The 21925-nt window shown below is 43.1% G+C and overlaps 1 protein-coding gene across 1 annotated transcript in view; it reads right to left on the bottom strand.

The window, feature by feature from the left end:
• Positions 1-21925, bottom strand: part of ARID4A (AT-rich interaction domain 4A) — a 145618-nt gene that overhangs the window by 51924 nt on the left and 71769 nt on the right. Inside the window, exons 12-14 of the mRNA XM_089661127.1 lie at positions 17842-17914; positions 3857-3951; positions 3675-3772 (exon numbers count right to left, since the gene is read on the bottom strand). Coding sequence (XP_089517253.1) covers positions 3675-3772; positions 3857-3951; positions 17842-17914 — 266 coding nt within the window. The remainder of the gene's footprint in view (positions 1-3674; positions 3773-3856; positions 3952-17841; positions 17915-21925) is intronic.

Genomic DNA, 21925 nt, shown 5'->3' with positions numbered 1-21925 from the left:
ACGTTCCAGGTACCAGCCTTGCAAATCTGACAGAAAACGGTTTGCTGCTAAAAAAAAACCCCCAAAAACACGCAAGCAGCACAGATCTACTGGATGGCGCCTTAACAGGAAAGCATAGAAACTGATCCTGAAGACCACAAGACCTTGGATAAGGGTCTCCCTGAGTCACCTGTGATGGAACAAAATGCTGGAGCACCCTTCTGTGGTCCACCCGAGGTGACAAAGACAGCCTTATGAGTACGAAAGTCAATTGATGGTCCAGACGTAGCTGAAGGAAGTAGAGGATTCATCCCACAAAGAACCTCCCAGGGTGGAAACTCCAAAACTCACACCACGTTAAAGCGGAAGTTTAGGTATGAACTAGACCAGGGGTCTGCAACCAGTAGATCTCAGCCAAGTGACTGGTAGATAGCGGTCTGGGCTTGCTCACCTGCCATCCCAGAGCATCAGAGTGCAATGCAGAAGGACTACTTGTAAAGTTGGAGCTGTAGTAGGGAGCAAGAGCAACATAAGCCAATGCCACCTCTGTAGTGCTGGCTCCTGCCCTGTGTGGAATAATACCAACTGCACTCCACCTTTTATCCCAGCTAACAGTCTCCAGAGTGGTGCCAGCAGCAGGAAAGAAGAGATTGTTAGGTCAGTGTGAAGCAACACACCGGGCATAATAATATAGGGCTGCTTTCACACTGATATGCTATGGTTTACCTACACCGCGCTTTCCTGCGCTTAGCCATAGACTTCTATTATATACTGCAGATGTGGTACACCTTCTGAAAGCGCAATTAAACTCCTGAATGTAAGAGTTTTGGTGTGCTTTTAGAAAGTGCACCATGCCTGTAGAATAAAATATGAGGTGGTATCAAAAAGTTTCAAGACCTAGTTTTGTAACAAACCAACAGATGGCAGCATGCACCATCACAGGGAGCACCGACCTTCATAAGTCAGTGTGCCAAAAAACATTGTCCTGTGTACCTCGGCAGCTGTTCAACTGGTGGTATTCTGACATCGTGTGTTACCACGTCTGCTATTTCATCATGGACAACAAGTTAGAGCAAAAGGGCAAACGAAGTTCTGCGTGAAACGTGAGGTGTTTGACATGATTCGGGAAGTTAATAGCGATGCTGCAGTGAGTCGTTCGAGGAGTTTTGAGTGGCAAGTGCATTTCAAGGGCGAAAGAACATCACTGGAAGACGAGACGTCAGGAAGACCTTCAAACGAGCTCAACCCCCGAAGATGAAGATCCAGCTCAAGGGTCGCCGTTTTGACAACATTATGCAGATCCAGCAATTTGGCCAGCGATCCAAGTGTGTTTGACAGGTGGTGAACAGGCGATATGTTGCCTCCTCACCACCTGATTTAAATCCATAATTGATGTGCAATGCACGTGATTGTGACACGGTAGTATGGCAATTAGAGGTATAAATCAGGTGTGAGGAGGGGACACTCTGCCAGTTGATCTTTGACTTCTTCCATGTTGTTCAGGTAGATCTACACCTCTTTTAGGTTGCCTACCCCTGAACTAGACCAATATAACTATGTAATAAGGATCATAACTAGCTTTAAATAATATGCCTTTTCTGTACTCCGAATAATGCCGGGCTTCCAACAAAGATTTCTGTAAGTTCAGGTGCCAACTAAACAACTACTCTCTGGACAGTCAATGTCACATTGTACAGACAGAGCCTACAAAGACTGTTCTCTCAACAGGAGGTTGCCTTAAGTATTCCACAATGGGGATGCAATGGAAGCACAGCATGGATAATCCTGTGGCCAGCACCTTGGTGAACACCCAAGGTGCAGACCAGAGGCTGAACAGCAGGACCACGAGCTGTTAATGCACAAGCTCCACATCAAAACATGGAAAAGGTCAAAACTGTTGAAAAGACGGGCATGTAGGTATGCATTCTTAATGTCAACCAAAACAGGAAAATCTCCCTGGTGAAAGGAAGAAATGACAGACCTGATCATTAAGTCACAATGAACTAGAATGCACTGCATACTCCCACATTATGACAGACTTACCTGGACACAGAGCCCTTTACCGCAGCACTGCCATGGCTCTTGGGAGTATCCATCTTCAACCGGCCTTCCTTCTGGGTTTGCAGACTCCGGCTCAATGAATAGATGGGGCCACAATGACGTCACTCACGCGCATGCGCAGGCCCCGGCATGGAGCTCTGAAGGAATGGCACAGGTATGCCGTCCCTTCAGAGTGCATTTGCACGTGACATCAGCATGTTGTGTGAATATCCCAACAGTGCCAGTTTAGGGGATATTCACTGTACCTACAGGTAAGCTTTAATATAGGCTTAACTGTAAGTACAAATCAAAAAGCGGACTTAACTTTCACTTTAACTGAGTATTTGTCAGGCTTTAGTCCCCAGACCTTGAGGGTGAACTGGGATCCAATCTTGGAGAGGTCTAGACATTAGCTGGTGTGGGAGTGGGGTAACGAAAGGGATGTTTTTGTAATCAAAAGAGGGAGAGGGCTTTGCAGTCTGTTCAATTGTCTTCTGCTGAGGTAGATGGGTACTTTTGTCAGTAGTAGTATCCTTGATAATGGTCTGACGCTTCTTAAATGCAGGCTGTGCAAGTCAACACTTTAACCAAAAGGTGTCATTCATATGTGTACAGAACAGGAGACTCATGCAGGCCGTACTAGATATATCTACACTCAATAATGCTGTATCCACCTCATTCGCACTAGGTAGAGGGACATGGCAGGGATGTCTTCTCTCCCCATTGTTATTCGCTGTAGTGATAGAACGTCTGGCAGTTGCCATTAGAGAAGATTTGGGTATAGTTGGTTTTTGTGGAGGAGAGCAGATGGAGAAAGTAGCAGTATATGCTGATGACACCCTTCTGTTTTTGGGTGATACATCCGCGTGATACATTGACACGCCTAATGACATTAATCAATGAATTTGGCCCCTTCTCTGGCTTCTCAATAAATTGGAATACCGCTGGATACCCTTACGCATCCCATACCACCTGAAGTTGTGCAGATTGAAATAGTGGACTCCTTTAAATATCTGGGTAATATCATTCACCCCACTCTATCGAAATAGACATATCTAAACTTACTACCGTTAATTAAAAAATTTAAACAAAAAACAAGTAGCTGGACTAAACTTCCTCTATCCATGGTAGGGAGGTGTAACTTAATCAAAAATGATCTGGGCCCCTCAATTACTTCATATTCTGCACAATGCCCCTGTTTGGATTCCCAAATAGATCTTTAAAAGATTTGATACGTTGTTTTGCGCCTTAATCTGTCAGATGCGCACGCCTCACATTAAACTAGAAACTCTACAGGAAGCTAAAGATATGGGAGGCCTTGCAGTTCCCAATCTTTTTCTTTATTACATTGCAGCCCAGTTATTTTGTTTACAAATTTCCTCCCTCTCTGCTGAAGCACACTGCTGTGCACAGCCATCCCGATCAGTGTGGTTACAGTGAAGCACACACCCCCCTGCCCCCTAGTAAAACACTCCTTACACACACTTAACCCTTTTTCTCGCCCCTCACATTAACCCCTTCCTGCCCAGTGTCAGTGCTGTTTTTTACATCCCCATTGACACCAAGTCAGTTTCCCCCCAGTGTCAGAATGCCCGCCGCAGTCCCACTAAAACATCTCTATGAATGGGGATTTTTTTTTTTTTACAGTCACTTACTTTTTGTACGCGGTTTTTACATTGTAGGATGCAGCAGAGTTTAAAATAGGAATGCCAAGGTCCATATAAATTTGCTTCCATACAGCACCACTTTCAATCTGCCAGAAAAGGAGAAAATGTTGATATAAAACTTGAAGACGGCAGGGAAAAAAAAAAAAAAAAAAAAGTTAAAATCTACTTACATTGTCACAACCCCCCTGGTGATAGACTAGCCTAAAAAGCTTGAAAAGATTCAGATCTTTATATCCCAATACTGGAGGCTTATTGATTGGGGTTCCTGCAAACAAAGGTAAAAGAACAAACATACCTATATAAAAATATATTTAGACATCAACACAATGTTATTGTTTGCACAAGGACTGACTTCTAAACAGTGGCATAAATCTATTCATGGAAAGTAAGAGAGTTTTCCTTTTAAACACTGGCTGCAAACTTCATAGACCATCTTTCATCTTATAAAAAAGAACCACTGTACAAGTTACCACAAATACAATAACTGGCTTTTCACATTTTCAATGATAGATTTAAACATAGTCTATGTCCTCCCCCCACAACGTTCAGCAGGTAAGGTGACTGCTTCCCCTATAGAAATGTGTGGATTTCTTTAAAGTTATCCAACATGGACTGTCTGCTAGAAATAGGAGATTTCACACTTAATTTATGGACACTTTTTATGGGACAGCCAACAGCCCCCACTGATTACTAATCACTCAAATAATGAACAGGAGAGGACAAACTCCAGACAGAGGACTCATCACATGCAATGCTCAATAAGATCACACCTGTTAAAACATGGGCCTCATAAGTGTGACAAACTGTACAATGTGTGTATGGCTGAAATGGACAATCTGACCTTGAAAACAAAAACCTATACATGTATACCTTGAGTCAGATTAAAAACTGACCTTGGTTGTATGCCTATTGTGGCAGAGGAGGAAGTGGAATATCCAGTCAGACATTACTGCTTTCCTGCCAATTCTATCTTTCTAAACAACATTCAAAGTCACATTAGGAGACCAAAGTGTTTGTGTGAAGACCCATTCGATTTTAATGATTACAACTCCTAGATTTTAGATAATTTATGGATAAATCATCTACTAAGTAAGTGATAAAGTTGACACGTTTGGCTGTGCTGTAACTTTAGATTGTTCATTGATGGGCGCTTTTCACTTCTGAACATGGGAGAAAGAAGAGATAAAAAGAACATATTGCTCTATCTTGCATTTCCAGAATTACTCTAGCATGTGAAGTATTGGCAATTACAAAAAAAGAAAAAAAATCTTTCCAAAACCATGAGGAAAACGAACAGTTCAGGGCCCCACACAGACCGACCAAACTTACAGACGGAGTCACTGCCTTGGGGAGCCGAGCATCCCCGTGGCATGGGCCCTTAGTCGGGTCAATGGGTGAGGGACAGCCTACAGTCTGAAGCCTGGAGGCAACCACTGTAAAAAGTAGAAAGACCAAAATCAGGTTGATGAGAGGTACCTATCCCACAATTTCATTAATGTAAACCTTTAGCTTTGGTAAAATCAGCTTTTACCAACTGTAAAATTAAATCTTCACATTTTCATCATACTGTAAGGATTTAACAGAATGATTTTGAAGGCAGAAATGGATTGCATTATAACCGTTTTACAGATAAAGATATTGAACATAGACACTAAAATATTAACAGCAAACCAGCATTAAACATAGATAATAAGATAGGTCTTAAAGTGCAAGTGCAGGCAAATCCCAACTACAGTTAAACCTATTCTCACCCCCATTCTAACTACCCTGTGAAAGGAAAGATGTCTAATACGTACCTATGCTGGGGGGGGGGGGCTCCGGTCAGGTCACATGATCAGCTCCCAGTTCTGGCTTCTGCGTACAGGAGAGACAGCGGACAATGGATGCCTTGTAGTAATGTAGGCCATACATGGGTCGAATTCCGAACGATTTTTCATCCAAAAATCTAAAACGTTGTTCGCTCGGTGATCCAATGGCACCATCAATGACTTCGAAAATCATCTGACCAAGTCATAAAGTTCACCCCATATAACAGGTGAAACTTCTGTTCCTTCCAGATCACGACTTATGCGCATATTCTTTTCGGAAAAAAGTCAAAAATCGATCGTTTTTCACGGATTTTCCAACATGCCGATCACCGAAAAGGGGAGGAACCACAAAAATCGTCCGGTGCCATTGACCCACTAACAAAGCGAAAATCGGCCAATTATTCTTAGGTCTTTCAACCCATGTATGGCCAGCATAAGTGTGACATCCCTGCATTACGGCCGCTGTCAGCAATCTCTCCCCTTCAGTGAAGCCAGCCACAGCAGAGATTATGTGACCAGACCGGAGCATCCTCAGAATAGGACAGGTACAGACATCTTTCAATTATTGGGTAGTTAAAACAGGCTTAAGGGTATATTTACTAAAACTGGTTCACTCTGAATTTTGTGCACTTCTGCATAGAAACCAATCAGCTTCCAGGTTTTATTGCTAAAGCTTAATTGAACAAGCTGAGGTTAGAATCTGATTGGTGCACCTGTACATGGTAACCAGATTCTGAATGAACCAGCTTTAGCAAATACATCCTTTTGCATGAGGGTGGGAACAGGTATAAACGCAGTTAGGATTTGACTGAATTTATTTTTTTGGGCCAGTTCTGTCAACGCAATAATTATTTTGGTATTTGACTATTTCAGTATTTTAATTCTAAAGCTGAACTCTATGCAGTCCAAAAAATACACAGATCACTGTTTTACTAGCAATTCTGAGTCAACCATTCTTGAAATGGCACTGAATAGAAAAAAAGTTTACTTTGGGGGTTCCTAGATCACCTTCCAGCTTACAGAAGTGATGGATTTAATTCCTTGCCCAATAATTAGGTGACTCAAAGCCGTAATGACAAACCAGGTATTAGATGTGTCACCTAGCTGACTATGAAGCATGCGAGTCACAACAATGGCTGAACAATTCTGCAAATCCAGCTAGGCAGATAAAACTGTAAACATACATGCGTAGTAAATGTGCATGTAGGCACTTGTCCGACGTTCTACGTTTCAAGCTCCATGATAAGGCCATGTCTACAACATTTTGACTTTACCAAAAATATCGAAACGAGGGAAGATAAAAAGGAATTCTTAATGTGACACCTATCTAGCGAGTGTCTTTATAGCAAACATGAAGTCCATAAAACATTAAAAAAATACTTTATCTACAAACTCACAGAAAGCAATGCAACTCAACAAAAAAGCTTTTGTGCACCTGGGCTATGAATAATGATGTCCACACACAGGCAGACTATCTTCAGAGAAAAGCTCATTTAAAAGGCCACTTTGAAAGCAGATAAATCCTTTGGCTGACAGATATCCACTAGGACATCAAACAGTTAGGATGGCATATGCAGTAGTTCACAAGCACTTGTATGTGACTTGTACAATTGCTTCCATTGTTCCTTTAACAATACAGTGACCGGCTTGGAAAGTCCATGTGTGTCACATTTGCCCATCACAATCCACTGTATACTTGGTTTTCTCTTTAAATGTTTCCTTTCTAAATAGGATTTTGACTAGTCAGCATAATGGAAAACCCATCTACCTTAACAGTTTTTCCTTATACAATAACTTTTTTTTTTTTTTTTTAACATCTACATCCTTGGGTAAGGATTACATAGTTAAAAGTAATGTTGTCAAACTACAATTTGCTTTTGAAATATTTATTATTATTATTCCAGGTACTTATATAGCGCTGTCAATTTACACAACGCTTTACATATATTGTACATCAGTCCCTAACCCTCAAGGTGCGTACAATATAAGGCCCCTAACTCACATTCATACGTACACATATAAGGGCAAATTTAGACAGGAACCAATAAACCTACCAGCATGTCTTTGGAGTGTGTGAGGAAACCGGTGTACCCAGAGGAAACCTATGCAGGCACAGGGAGAACATGCAAACTCCACGCAGGTGGTGCCATGGCTGCGATTCGAACCAACAACCCTAGTATTGCCAGGTGGAAGTGCTAACCATTTAGCCACTGTGCTGCCCAATATATTTAGAGATCTTCTCACAGCCAAAGCTCACATATAGGATGCTATGTATGTTAAAGGATAAGTTCACCTTTTGGTAAATAATAAAAAAATAATAAAATGAACTTTTTTTGCAGGATCAGTAGATTGCTGATGACATGCAGGTCTCCTGCAGACCTGTCTGTACATCCTGCATGGCAAGCAGATATTCTATCAAGCAGATATTCAGACAGGAAGCTTCAATGAACTTCCACGGCACTCCACAGCGCAGTGGTAGTTCATTGAGAACTACAAGCCCACAACCACTAAGGCTGTCGGGACTTTCAGTTCATTCATTCACGGAAGTCCGTGAATGAATGACACGGCCGTGTGGGCGGAGCCCCACACAGCTGTGCTGTTTTCAAATCTCACAGATAATTCAGGGAAACTTCTCCCCTTATTATCTTTTAGAGGGAGGGGGCAGCTGCAGCTATGTTACATGTGTATGTACATGTGTCTGTTTGTTTTTATATGTGTGTGTATATGTATTTTACTTTTATTCTCGACTCCCTATTCCTGTCCTTTCAGAAATGCTTTTTTAGGACTTGTTCGTATATAGCAGCAAGGACTGCTGCTCCTCTGAAAAGCAATCCATGCTCAGATCGCTTTTCAGAGGCATTTGACAGGTGGTAAAGAGGCAATATGTTGCCTCCTCACCACCTAGTTTAACCCCGTAAAAAGCATAATCAATCACCACCCCGCAACTGTGTGCAATGTGCACATGTGGTTGTAGTTCAACCCCATTCACCTGGAGGTATACTTCCAGCTTCAGCAACAGCATGTGTATACCCCCAGCTGCTATTTATGCAGATAAAGGGGGAGCAGTTGGGGGTAGTAAAAGCAGCTCAATTGTGTGGTTTTACCACCCTCCAACCTCACAGGTGAATAGGTCCTTGGTTCACATCTGTGTGGCTGTGTGTAGGGCAGTCCATTCATTTCAATGGGCTGCCTTACCCACAGAAATGCAGAGAAAGTCATTCCTGACCTTAGTTTTAAAATTGCACCACACCAAAAACACCCTGCGTTTGTCAACATATGAAGATACACCTAAAGAGCAGAGCATTTGTCTGCGTGTCAGGAATGAGCGTGATTTTGCGTGCATTCCACGACACACAGTAACGTAAAGCAAGCCTTGGACAGGGGTGCCTTGTGACTGAAAATACTTTTTAAAGGCACCTCAACTGGAAAAAGGTTGAGAAACACTGCCATAATATATATTCACTACCAAAGTCACACAACAAACGAATTGGGTACAATCAGCCTGCCCATAGATTGTTCAAATCTCAGCCGGTCCCTGCTGATTCAAACCATCTAGGGCCTGCTTTACTCATCTTTGTATCAATTCATCATTAAGGCTTCATGCACACTGGACATTTTTTTAGCTGCTTCTAGGGGTGTCAGGAATTTTTTTTTTCCTGCCTCTAAACTCCCTTGCATGTTAGCCTATGTGTCCATGCACTCATAGGCTCTCAACAGCATTTAGTGGTGGGGGCTTTTAAAGGCAGGAAAAAAAACAAAACACACTGCCAGTGCATCCAGGAGCAGCAAGGACATAGTCAACTTGCAATCTACCTCCCCATCTAGCCTCCCCCCTTCCATCACCCCCTCATCTCTCCCCTCCTCTGACCTCGCAACGGCACTGCCCCCCACCACAACCATGGCCCTGCCTACCGTAACCCCCCCATCACTGCACTCCTTCAGCCCTACTACCACTGAGGAAGTCAGCAGAGTCTTCTCAGAAGCCCGCCTCACTACCTGCCCCCTGGACCCTATCCCCTCTCAACTCCTCCGGTCACCCCCCTCTTCCCTCATCCGCTCCCTCACCCACATCTTCAATCTCTCCCTCTCTACTGGAGTCTTCCCCTCCCCCCTAAAACATGCGCACATCACCCCCATACTCAAAAAGCCCTCCCTGGACCCCACTGACCTCAACAACCTCAGACCAATTTCCCTGCTGCCACTCACTTCCAAGCTCCTTGAGCGCTTGGTCTTCAATCGCCTAAGCGCCCACCTGACTGACAGCAACCTCCTTGACCCACTACAGTCCGGCTTCCGTCCCCTACACTCCACCGAAACTGCCCTCCTCAAAATCACCAATGATCTACTAACCGCCAAAGCCAAAGGCGACTACTCTGTCCTCCTCCTCCTAGACCTCTCCGCGGCCTTTGACACAGTCGACCACCCCCTCCTCCTTAATAAACTACTCTCCCTTGGCATCAGAGACACCGCTCTCTCTTGGTTCTCGTCCTATCTATCCCAACGCTCCTTCAGCGTTTCCTACAACGATACCACCTCCTCTTCCCTCCCCCTCTCTGTTGGGGTCCCCCAGGGCTCTGTCCTTGGACCCCTTCTCTTCTTCATCTACACCTCCTCCCTTGGCAAACTCATACACTCCCACGGCTTCAATTACCACCTCTACGCTGATGATACTCAAATCTACCTCTCCACCCCTCACCTCACCCCCACATTCTCCGCCCGCATCACTCACCTCCTAAACGACATCTCTGACTGGATGTCGCTCCATTTCCTCAAGCTCAACCTCTCCAAAACCGAGCTTCTCGTCTTCCCCCCAGCCCGCGCCCCCCCCCATCCTTTCCATCACTACCAACAACACCACCATCAATCCCGCCCAGCAAGCCAAGGTCCTTGGCGTCATTCTGGACTCAAACCTTTCCTTTCAACCTCATATCAAATCTCTCACAAACACATGCAGGCTCCACCTCCGAAACATCGCCAAGATACGCTCCTTCCTCACCCCAGACACCACTAAACTACTCGTACACTCCCTGATTATCTCACGCCTTGACTACTGCAACTCCCTCCTCACCGGCCTACCCCAGTGCAGGCTCTCCCCGCTTCAGACCATCCTGAACTCAGCGGCCAGACTCATCCACCTCACCAGCCGCTCCACCTCTGCCACCCCCCTCTGCCTCTCCCTCCACTGGCTCCCCATTGCCCAACACATTAAATTCAAATTGCTCACCCTGACCTATAAGGCCATTCACAACACTGCCCCTAACTACCTCACCGACCTGATTACCAGGTACCACCCTACCCGTACCCTTCGCTCTTCACAGGACCTCCTATCTTGCTCCCTGGTCTCCTCCTCCCACGCACGACTGCAAGACTTCTCCAGGTCCTCCCCCATCCTCTGGAACTCACTACCCCAATCGATCAGACTGTCACCTTCCCTCCTCACCTTCAGGCGCTCCCTGAAAACCCACCTCTTCAGGGAAGCCTACCCCACCCTCACCTAACAGCCACTGCCCTTCCCTCCTCCTACCACTCCGTTCCCCACAGCCGTTTCCTCCTGTGCCTCTACCCCCTCCCTCCTAGATTGTAAGCTCGAAAGAGTAGGGCGCTCTTACCCATTGTGTACTGTTTGATGTTACTGTTCTGTTTCATGTATTGTCCCCCTCTATTGTACAGCGCTGAGCAAACCCTTTGGCGCTATATAAACTCGATAAATAAATAAATAAGGCAGGAAAAAAAACAAAACACACTGCCAGTGCATCCAGGAGCAGCAAAGTTTTGGCAGAAAAAACTACAATTCCTGCCTACCAGAGTGGCACACAGTTGTAGTTCTCAATAGATTATGAGAGCCCTGATCAACTCCCTCTTTGTCCACCGACACTTCCTGCAGCTCTGAAATTGACAGCCCACACAGAGGTACAAGGTAGAGAGCTATAGGAGGTGTCTATAGGAACTTACAGTGAATTTCCACACAAAATTGTAAGCTCCGCTTTTTTTGTCTCCTCCCCCCCCCCCCCTCCACATTTGGCACCTTTGCTGGTTTTGTTGAGGCAAACTGACCCGGAAGTTCGCCTCCCCACAACTGCAGCCCTCTGGGACCTTGGAAATGTCCCATTCGCAAAGCGCAGCGCCGTTTGCACATGCGCAGGCAAACCAGCGGTTTCCCTTAGTCAAGATGGCGGCGCCAGCACCTGACACCCGACTGAAGAATCAGCTTGGGGTGAGGACACCACTGGATGCATGGACAGGCAAATGCTCCAATATTAAAAGTCAGTAGCTACAGTATTTGGGGGCCGGAACGCCGGTTAAAAATAATGCACAACTTTTTACTTGCAAAAAACATGGGCATTTATTATTTGTTACACAAAGGTGAACTTTGCCTTTAAAGCCTGGTCTCCTGCAACATTTCAGATACTGCATGGGACATTTTTAAGGCCAACTGATATCTTATTGAATAGAGAAATGCTCTGATGATTGGAGAAGGTATAATTATTACATTTCTTTGTATCATTTGTGAGACCACTATGACCCTCAGGATTCGCAGGTTACCGTCTGCATGTTAAACATTGTTACTGCTTCAGATTTGGTCTGCTAAATTGGTCAATGTTAGGACCATTAAATATTTGAAATGGAACTTCAGGAAAAACATTTTTTTTTCAAAAAGTACACCTGAAATAAATGATCTTGAATGATCAGTATCCTAGGTTCTGTATGATTGGTGCTTTCTGTAAATATTTCCGTTTCATTCATGCCTGGTACTATAAGCAGTGCTCTGCTCTTCTTTCAGCACCGAGATTGACATAGCACAGTGCAGGGATCGTGTCAACGATTCTGCCCTTCCCCTTCACTTATCCATTAACAAAAGCCTTGTATTTATTCTTTTCATAGAATGCATGGTGTTCTGGGAATGGAAGAGTGGCAAACATTAGGATCTCTCTCTGTCGATTCAAAGAACACCTTGCATTCTGCAAAAAGAATACAAGTTGTTTCGTGAAAAGATGAGGGGAGAGGAAAGAGGGCGTAAACACGACCACTGCACTGTACTGTAAAACTGTCAGCCGCAGCGCCAAAAAAAAAAAAAAAAAAAGAAAAAAAAGCTCTGCCAGCAGCATCTTGGCATGAATGAAACTGTTATATTTACAGTAACCAACAGCCACCTGGACCTAGGATACTAATTGGAGGTAATTTTAATTGTACAGCTTGCAAAAAACATAAATAAAATTCATTTTACAATGAACCAAAAGAATCTCAAAGAACATGTAAAACTGAAATACACAGGCTACTGGTATTGATTGCCTCTGACGGAGATGCTGACCCTAAACCAAGCAAGTGGTTGGTGAGATCTGACTTCTGCAAACTTTTCAAGCCTGAAACCAAATGATCAAAAAGCTCAGCCAAACCAAATAGTATTTTTTGAAAGGTTAGCGATAGCAGCCTAGGTATGCTCAAAGTGATCCTAAACCCAGGACCCTGCATTCACTATATCTGGTCTCCCACAGTACACACAACATGGAAATGCAATTATTTTAGTAAATATAAACTGCTAAATTCCTTTTCTCATCAGCAGTTAGAGCAGTCTTGTAACTTCAGCAGAGCACTGGTTAAAGCTTGTAGGAGGAGTTTTCTTTCTTCTCTAGAAGGAAGTGAAAGTCCTGACCCTCTGTCTGGACAGTGCTGATTGGCCCTGTGCTGATCACATGTACTCTCCAAAGAAAAAAAAAAAAAAAAAAAAACCTCTCTAGCAATATACCCCAAACTAAGCATGTGCATGTGACTATGGATTCAGTCTGTATCAAGCAGGGGTGGACTGACAACTCATGGGGCCCCTGGGTAATAGGGGATCATGGGACCCCTGTGTCCTTGCCCAAACTCAAAAAAGGCTATGAAAAAGGTACCAGGGGCATCTCATGGGGCCCCCTACTGATCCCGGGCCCTCGGGCAGTGCCCGAGTTTCCAAATGGTCAGTCCACCGCTGGTATCAAGTGGTCATTTCAACAAAAGGAGGGACAGAGAAGAAAGGATCAAACAAAGGATCAAATGAACAGTCTTTTTACACAATGCAGAGGATTAACCCCTTAGGTTCCCAGTGAGTATAACAAGCATGCGTTACTGCATATACAGACTGATTTTACGGTTGTGGATTTAGTAACACTTCAGACAAGTTTCATTTAACCTCCCTGGCGGTATTCCCGAGTGTAGCTCGGGGTAATGTTTCAGTACCACAAGTGGTAACCCCGAGCTACACTCGGGCTTACCATGCGGCACTGCTCTGCGATCCCTCGATCACTTACCTTGTCCTGCGCTCCCGCGATGTCCCTCCTGCAGTGTCCCCGGCAATGTAATCCGGCGGATGACGGCATCTGTTATCTGGGTTCCGTCCCCTGCGAGCGTCGGGACGTACGGGGACAGAACCGGCGGGAGATTTGAAACAGGCAAAAAGTGACATTCACTAAAATCACATAGTAAAACATTCCTGCTATCAAACCATTTCACATACATTTTATCCCGAGTGCTTTGTCCTGCGCCCTGCCTGCATCTTTACTGTTCTTTCTGCCTGGAAACTGAGAAACGTCCATGGTGTCCAAAAAGTGTCCCTTTAGGTCAAAAGCGGTTTTAGACCAGCTAGAGAACAGCGATAGTAAATCAGAACCACTTGCAGAATTGAGTGATGATTTGTGGGGAAATTCGTCGTCAGACACTGAAAACAATTTTGCTCAGTGATGTGCGAACTTGGCGCTCTATTTCAAATTTCACTGTTTTTGGTTTGATTATATTATTGAATTAAATTTATTATTATATTATTATTTTTTAGGATTATTTAATAAATTATAATTTATGATTTCGTGTTTCAAGTTTTATCATACCCGGGATGTTTACTAGACTCTTGTTCGGACAGATTTCAGTGAGTTATTCCTAAAAATTACAGGCCTACAATAAAAAAAAAAATACATATTTCCATGCAAAAAAAGGTACCGCTTTGGGCACAGAAATATGGACATAATCAGACCGCTAGGGAGGTTAAAAGAGGTTCACCAAAAAAGTGGTTATTTTTTGTTTTGTTTTTTTAACAAAAGGAAAAAGTCTCCTTGTGGTAGCATTAAGGTGAAGGCTACACCAATGGTTAAATCTCTTTGCTGCTGAGAGCTTTAGCTGATTATTGACATTTATCACATTCGAATTACATTAATTTCTGAGTGCTGTAAATGATTAAAATAACTGGTGGGAATAACTCTTCAAATGGGTATAATGCCACCAGGCACATGGGAGGTGTAAACAGCTCAATGGAAGTCTCTCAGTTCCCATAAAGAAAGCCTGGGACTAACCTGCACATTTGAAAAACTTTGGTAGTCAAAGAACCTGTAATGAATCCTAAACAGGGAGTAGCAGTAGTAGAAGCTGCAGGTTGATCTTCCCGTTTCAAAGTATTGTGCATTGTATCAATAAGAGCGGAAGAGGTCTTATTCACAAGGTAGTTCCCAGTACTTGGCCTACACAGCCTACTCACAAAGTGAGCATTCAGAGACTGGGTCACACCAGAGGCTGTGCAATGGGCTCTTGACCTGAAAAGGGCTCAGTGGCTATCACAATACACTCAGGTCTGGAAAGCGCATTAATGGAGAGCCCAGTGACAGAAGGCCATATTCCGGGCTACCCATACAGTCATGTTGCCCAGCGGAGTCCTGGTATGGCCTTTGAAACTAATGTTGAAGATTCACCAATCTGGATGGAGGTGCATGAAGACTAACTCAAGCAGCTTGTAGGAGAATGAAGAAAAGAAACTTAATTGTAGGAAAAAATGGCTAAGAAAAAAAACAAAAGTACAGAATTTTTGTTCACCAATGTCCAAAACTTCTGGCAGGTGGCAAAATAACCAATTATTGCAGAATCCAGTGTCCCTCAATGAACAAGAAATCGTATTTCACGTAGACTGGTTGCGATTTATGATGCTAGAATATGACCTAAAGACCATCTACAGTCAAAAGACTTTCCACTGATGTGAATGGAGTGCACAATGCATGCCCTTGAATAGCATATTGCAAAACTCAGAATTGGTAGATTGGCTGTTCTATAGCTTTAGACTTGAAGGTAAGTAGGATCTATTACAAAAAAACTGGGAGGAGAGAAGGCAAGTCAGAAAAAGATAGGTGCGCTAAGGGTTCATACACACTAGACAGCTGAAAAAATGCCAGAACTTCTGGCAGAAAAGACAGCATAAAAAAAAACCCTCACAGTGGCTCCTATTGCTGATATGATATGGTGATTCAATTACTAAACAGAAATATCTGGGCATTTAGCAATTTCAAAAAGTAGACAATGGCAGTCTCTGTTTCTCTCACCACAGACTTCCTTTATTCTCTTTAACTGGTTCCCAACCGCGTTATAGCCGAAGGACGGCTACAGCGCTGTTGTGTAATCCTGGGACGACGTCCATGGGCGTCATTCCAGGACACACACCCCTATATGCGTCACAGCATGAGGAAATTCTGCCGACAACCGGTGATTGTCAGCGAAGAGATCGGCACTGATGATCACTGCCCAGCAGTGTTGCCACACCTGTGCCACCCACCTGTGCCCAGCAGTGCTGCCTTCCTGTACCCATCAATGCCACTCACCTGTGCCCATCAGTGCCACCCACCTGTGCCCATCAGTGCCACCCAGTGCCACCTATCCATGCCCATCAGTGCTGCCTATCAGTGCAGCCTCATCAACGCACATCAGTGAAGGAGAAAAATTATCTGTTTGCAAAATATTATAGTAGAAACAAAGAAAAACTTTTTTTTTCCAATTTTTTTGCTCTTTTTAGGTTTATAGCGCAAAAAATAAAACACCCAGTGGTGAGTAAATGCCACCAAAAGAAAGCTCTATTTGTGTGAAAAAAATGATAAAAATGTCATATGGATGCAGTGTTGCATGACCGCGCAATTGTCATTCAAAGTGTGACAGCGCTGAAAGGTGAAAATTGACCTGAGCAGGAAGAGGGTATAAGTGCCCAGTAGGCATGTGGTTACCAAGTACCCAATCCACCTTAAAGTGTACAGAAACCCCCAAAAATGACACTGTACTTGTTATCCTTTGGTCTGTTAAATGTAATTACCAAAAAGGTTTTCTAAAAACTGTTTTGCTCGATTCCTCCATCAACAAAGCCATTTTTGATGGGGGAATCCCTCTCACAGAGCTTTTGTGTTCTGCTGGAGGGCGGAGGGCGGTTTGCGAGGGGAGCAGTCCCTGTTGGGAGAACACAATGATTATTGCTAGCGGCTATGGCCTCTGTCAATAATCCTATGCTAGAAATCCAACATGCTGATTGTACCATTGTACCATAGTTGATCAATGGATCGACTTGGGTACAATCAGCCTGCCCACAGATGGATCAAATCACGGCCAGGCCAGATTCGAATAGTCTATGGCCAGCTTAACTAACCCTCCTAATCCTTATCCTTGACTACAGAATGAGTAGTCTCAAATGTGTAGATAATTTGATAAGAGCCCTGGGTAATTTAGCTGAAGAAAACTTGGCAGGGCAGAAACACAAAATGCTTTGTGTTGTCAACCCAGAACAGGACTTAGTAGCGGAGTGCATTACTGGAAGATCAACAGGTAGTTTTTTTGTACTAGCAGGGTTTTTAAATAGATAAAAGATGGGGAAATGTGCATGTAATCACAGATCTTTACTGCATTTTTATTCTTATGTTGCCCCGACATACACTTTAATAACTACACGTGACTATTTAGGCAAAATGGTTTACACACGTAGGTGGCAAAGAGTTTGCAGTTCAACAAAACAAAATCTCTTATGATGCAATATGTAATACTTACAAGACAGTTTCATGCCACACCTAAATAATTAGTGCTCCATGCAGCCTACTTGTATGTGGTTTCAGTCATTTAATCTTTCTGAAGTCACACTTACAAAATATTCTAAAAGGTCTTCCTTATACAATGCATATGTGGCCTCATACCTCAGGAATAGCACCAATTTCCAGTGCGCTAACAAAGCTCTTAAGATAGCTGCTTCCATTACCAAGTTTATTTCAGTACAAAAAGAAATGAAACTCACAGTAATTCAATAAGCCAAATCCAACTGCATGGATTACTATACTTGAGTAGCTGGCAGGTTCACTTAAATAGGTTTCAGATGTAAAGTTTACTAACTGAATTGTGAATGGTCAAGCTTGCGATTCCTCTTGTTGGAAGTGCAGAGCTGACCATCCATATCTGCTTTATCGTGATGTGTGAACTACTTACAGTACAAACAAAACAGATATTTTCTCCTGTTTGTTTCTTAATGGAGTCTTGTCACCCCTGGCTCAAAGAAGACATAAATGGTTTTACAATGGGCTACATTACATTACCTCTGTCTTCCATAAACTTGTAAAGTTGCTGTAGGAAGTTGTCCCTTTCTGCAGGGTCTGCCTCCTCCTCAGGCTACAAGATAAAGAAAGAAACAAGTAAATATATATATATATATAAATAAGAAAGCTAAAATTCTGAACATATTCAAGGTTTACATATTGCAAGAATGGTTGTGCATGTAAACCACAGTGAAAACATTTGTCATCAACGTACATCCATGAAACAAGAATAAAGGATTTTGGTTATTTAGTAACAATAAAGAGTTGTGTAGGAAACTAATAGTAACACACACTCATCAACTGCTGGCATCAAGTCCCGCCACATTTACCACAGGCAAAGACAGATGTTTGTAGCATTACTTCGCCCATTTGGAAGTTTTTTTTGTCAAAAGCAAGTTTAAAAGATGTTGCAGTCACTAGGAAATTGCCTGTTGGTAATGCAAGCACTAAAGCTCTCTTAAGCAACACTTCACTGTATTCTGCTGAAAAAGCTATTGAAAAGGATTTTGTGTTTCTTTTAGGGTCCAATATACACACGAATATACTTAAAATCACAGTTTAGAGAAAAGAGGAGAAAGTTATCAACTCCAATAATGTTAACGATCTGACCAATTTGAGGTTTAGTGTGGCCATTAGAATTATTGCTAACCTCTTTAAACCAAACCTTATTTCAATAATGCAATAAAGGCAAACTAACTTACCCTCCTAGCTGAAGGTGGAATTTCCACAAGTTTTGAGGTTGTGAACTAAACCTTAAAACTATGTGTTTATTAATGAAATCTGGATGGCAAGTATAACCCTTCCTGGTAAGCCCGGATTTTTTTTACATACATTTACTATTGAATTGTATATTAGGCTCAGGTCTTTGTGGACTTTTGTCTTGAAGGTATGCTTACGCGAAAGATGGTGTCCTATAGTTTCACAATTAGCTGTGTTGGCCACTGAATTTTACACTGTATACTATAAAAAATTAAATTCTGTCCAGTTCTATTTAATCATACGCAGAATGGGGGATTGGTGTGAAGCAAAAAACACTCATCAGCCTCCCTGCTCTAACGGAGCTCTGCCATTTATTGCTATTGTTTCCGGACTCTCATCTACGCCTGCACATAGCAATGTGAAGTGAGATCCCTGAAACAAAAAAAACAAAAAAAGCAGAAGATAACAAGTTTGACCAGAAACCTCCCAGTTATCCATTCAAACTAAATGGTTTTAGAACAGAGTAGAGATGCATGTATGCCTCCTACTTTTAAAGTTGAAAGTATCTGGATATTTGAATCTAACTGGCTGCAAAGAGAAAATGAAAAAAACAAAAAAAAAAAACCCACAACACACCCATTTACTATTAGTTATATACTTTTATACTCAAGTGCCCATGTAATTGTTTTATGAATGGAAGAAGGGAATGAGTGAAAGCCAATATTTTGAAGGTATGCTGGGTTTTCCAAAGTGTGACACCATTGGTGTTACTCATCTTCATTATAAGTTTAATGGATCAATGTTCTTACCAAGATCTATAGTTATGTTCCACAACTCCATGTTTCCTGTCACATTAAAAGTTTTACTGGGCCAACTTGGTTCAAATGAATGCTTACAGTTACAGAATGGTCCAGCCACTACAATAAGCTGTGCGGTCTTCCTGGATGAGTCTTTACACACTAACCTTCTGCATCTGGAAAGAAACAGTCAGTCCTACAACACCTCAGCCATTCAGGAACCACATTGTATCTATCAGTTAATACAGGGTGTTCTTTGACTGGGCTAGGTGCAAAGGTGGGTGGATGACAGGCGCAGAAGGGAAGGGTGAAGGACTCGGCCAGGACAACAGGACAGCTTAGTGTATGCAGCACAAGCTGGTACAGTGTATTGCAGCCTCAAACATGGATGAACTTTTCTTTAACGGTAAGACCCCTCTCACACTGCCAGGTTGGTGCTGCCGTCAGTTTCTGTGGCAAGAATCTGCTAATTCTTGCTGCTGGAATGACTGTGTTATGCGATCAGCTGTCTATTTAACTACTTGCCAACCGCAGATAGCCAAATGATGGTTACACTGTGGCCAGCCAGTTCTGGGAGGGCGTCATATGACATCCTCCCAGAATGCACTCTCCTGCGTGCCCCCGGCGATCTCCATAATCACTGTGTCCTACAGACACAGCTGATCATGTGATGTGGTAAAAGGCCAATCACAGCGGCCTTTTACCACGTGATCAGCCGTATCCAATGACATGCTGATCACCGCGAAATGCAATTGCCGGTTCTCGGCTGCACTGTCAGAGTGTGAGAAAAGTACTGCCGAGAACTGGCAGTTGTCAGAGCAGGGATCAGCACCGATCATCAGGGCACTGATGATCAGTGCCTGATGATCAGTGCCCAGCAGTGCCACCCACCAGTTCCGCCCACCTGTGCCCAGCAGTCAAAGTGCGACAGCGCTGAAAGCTGAAAATTGGCCTGGTAAAGAAGGGGGTACAAGTGCCCGGTAGGCAAGTGGTTAAACTAATGGCAGGCTGACAGCGGCTTCTGCTGTTCACATGTAGTCGCACAAAGAGCGGTTAGCTGCAGCCGCACCAACCTGGCTGTGTGAAGAAGACCTAAGCATTCATTTAACCCAAGCTGACCCAAAAATACTTTTTAAAAGTGTCAAGAAGCCTTGATTTCTGGTTGAAACTTTCAAGGCACATGTGAATCTGACTAATACCTAATGGGGAAGTAGCTGAAGTTCTCAGTTAAAACATATTACTGTCAGGGCCTGGGTGCTCACTTTACTGGGTTCTGGAGCATATTTAGTATGCAGATTTAACATACGGACTGGCGATATCTGCTTTTGTGGGACCTATTGGCCTCATTAAAGGGAACAATTTTATGCTTTATTGATGGCTGCCTAAATGAGTAATCACAGCCAAGCAGAGCAGATTTACCTAGAGAATGCACATGTGGCAATGATGGTACATGAATGATCACACTGGGCTCAATTCACAAAGATAAGCAACTTTTCAGTCATGTGACTGCCGTGTTCAAATATCATCAAATTCAACAAAAAATAATCGTCACTTTTTTCTTTAACCTTTTGTTTTAGCTTTGTGTATTGAGCTTACCGTACACAATAGTACGTTTAGGTAGAGATTCCTAAGCTTTTCAGGTGTTCTTTGTGTGCATCTTTGCATTGACTGTACTATTTTACAGGCTGTGGCGTTATAGAAAAATCACGGCAAACCAAAAAAAGAGAAATGTACAGCTGCATAAAACCTGTCCATGTGCTGTGTGCTGTCTTCATTGTGCTGTATTAGCAAAGGAGAGACAGGCAGGCTAGTCATAAGGGGAGACGTTAATTGGAAATGGCATGCACAATAGGAAGTACAGCATGCAGGAAAAAATGGCTGAATACATGCCATCCCACACCAGTGAGCACGTTCATTCAGCTCCATGCTAGAAAATACAGATGGATTTATTAGTGAAATGAAGCTTCTGGCTCAAACACACCCACCTGCTCAACATATGACCAGATCACTGCTAAGCAGCACAGATTCTAGCACAGTGTTCAAAACACACAGTGCAAGACAACTTAAAAAAAAATCCCCTCGGGCCTTCTCATAACACTCGGGACCCCCTCTTTTTATTATTTTATATACAGAAAAATAAATATATATATCTTATTTTTAGCCAGAGATAACATTCCTTGCAGACATGCTGTGGTAATCTGCAGACAGTAGAGCCATGCAAACTATTTCCTCATCTATATGCATGAATGTTTTTTGACAGCTCTCAACAAACAATACCTAGTCATGGTAGATGATTATGATGTAAACCTCATGCATGTGGACTCGTGCACCTTCAAGGCTTTAAAAAAAGAAAGAAGGTATTTATTCCTATGTGCTGCAACCTAACTCTGTAAGAGGCTGTGATCTATAGCTCGGCCTTACCGTTCTTCTATGCTGCAGGTCGACTTTAACTTAGCGTCTGTGCACAGATAGGAAAAAGCACCCAAGCGCTTAATGATTTGCAGGCTGGAGCAAGTACCCACCCAGTGACAAGGGGGGCAGATCATTCCTGATCTCTTTATTAAAAAAAAAGGTAGGAAAGGGAACGG

The sequence above is a fragment of the Staurois parvus genome, unplaced genomic scaffold (genome assembly GCF_062004578.1).
Source record: "Staurois parvus isolate SC_StPar_1 unplaced genomic scaffold, SC_StPar_1.0 ptg001316l, whole genome shotgun sequence".
Classification (NCBI taxonomy): domain Eukaryota; kingdom Metazoa; phylum Chordata; class Amphibia; order Anura; family Ranidae; genus Staurois; species Staurois parvus.
The sequence above is the reverse complement of the archived record's forward strand: the minus strand, read 5'-3'. Positions and strand labels throughout refer to the sequence as shown.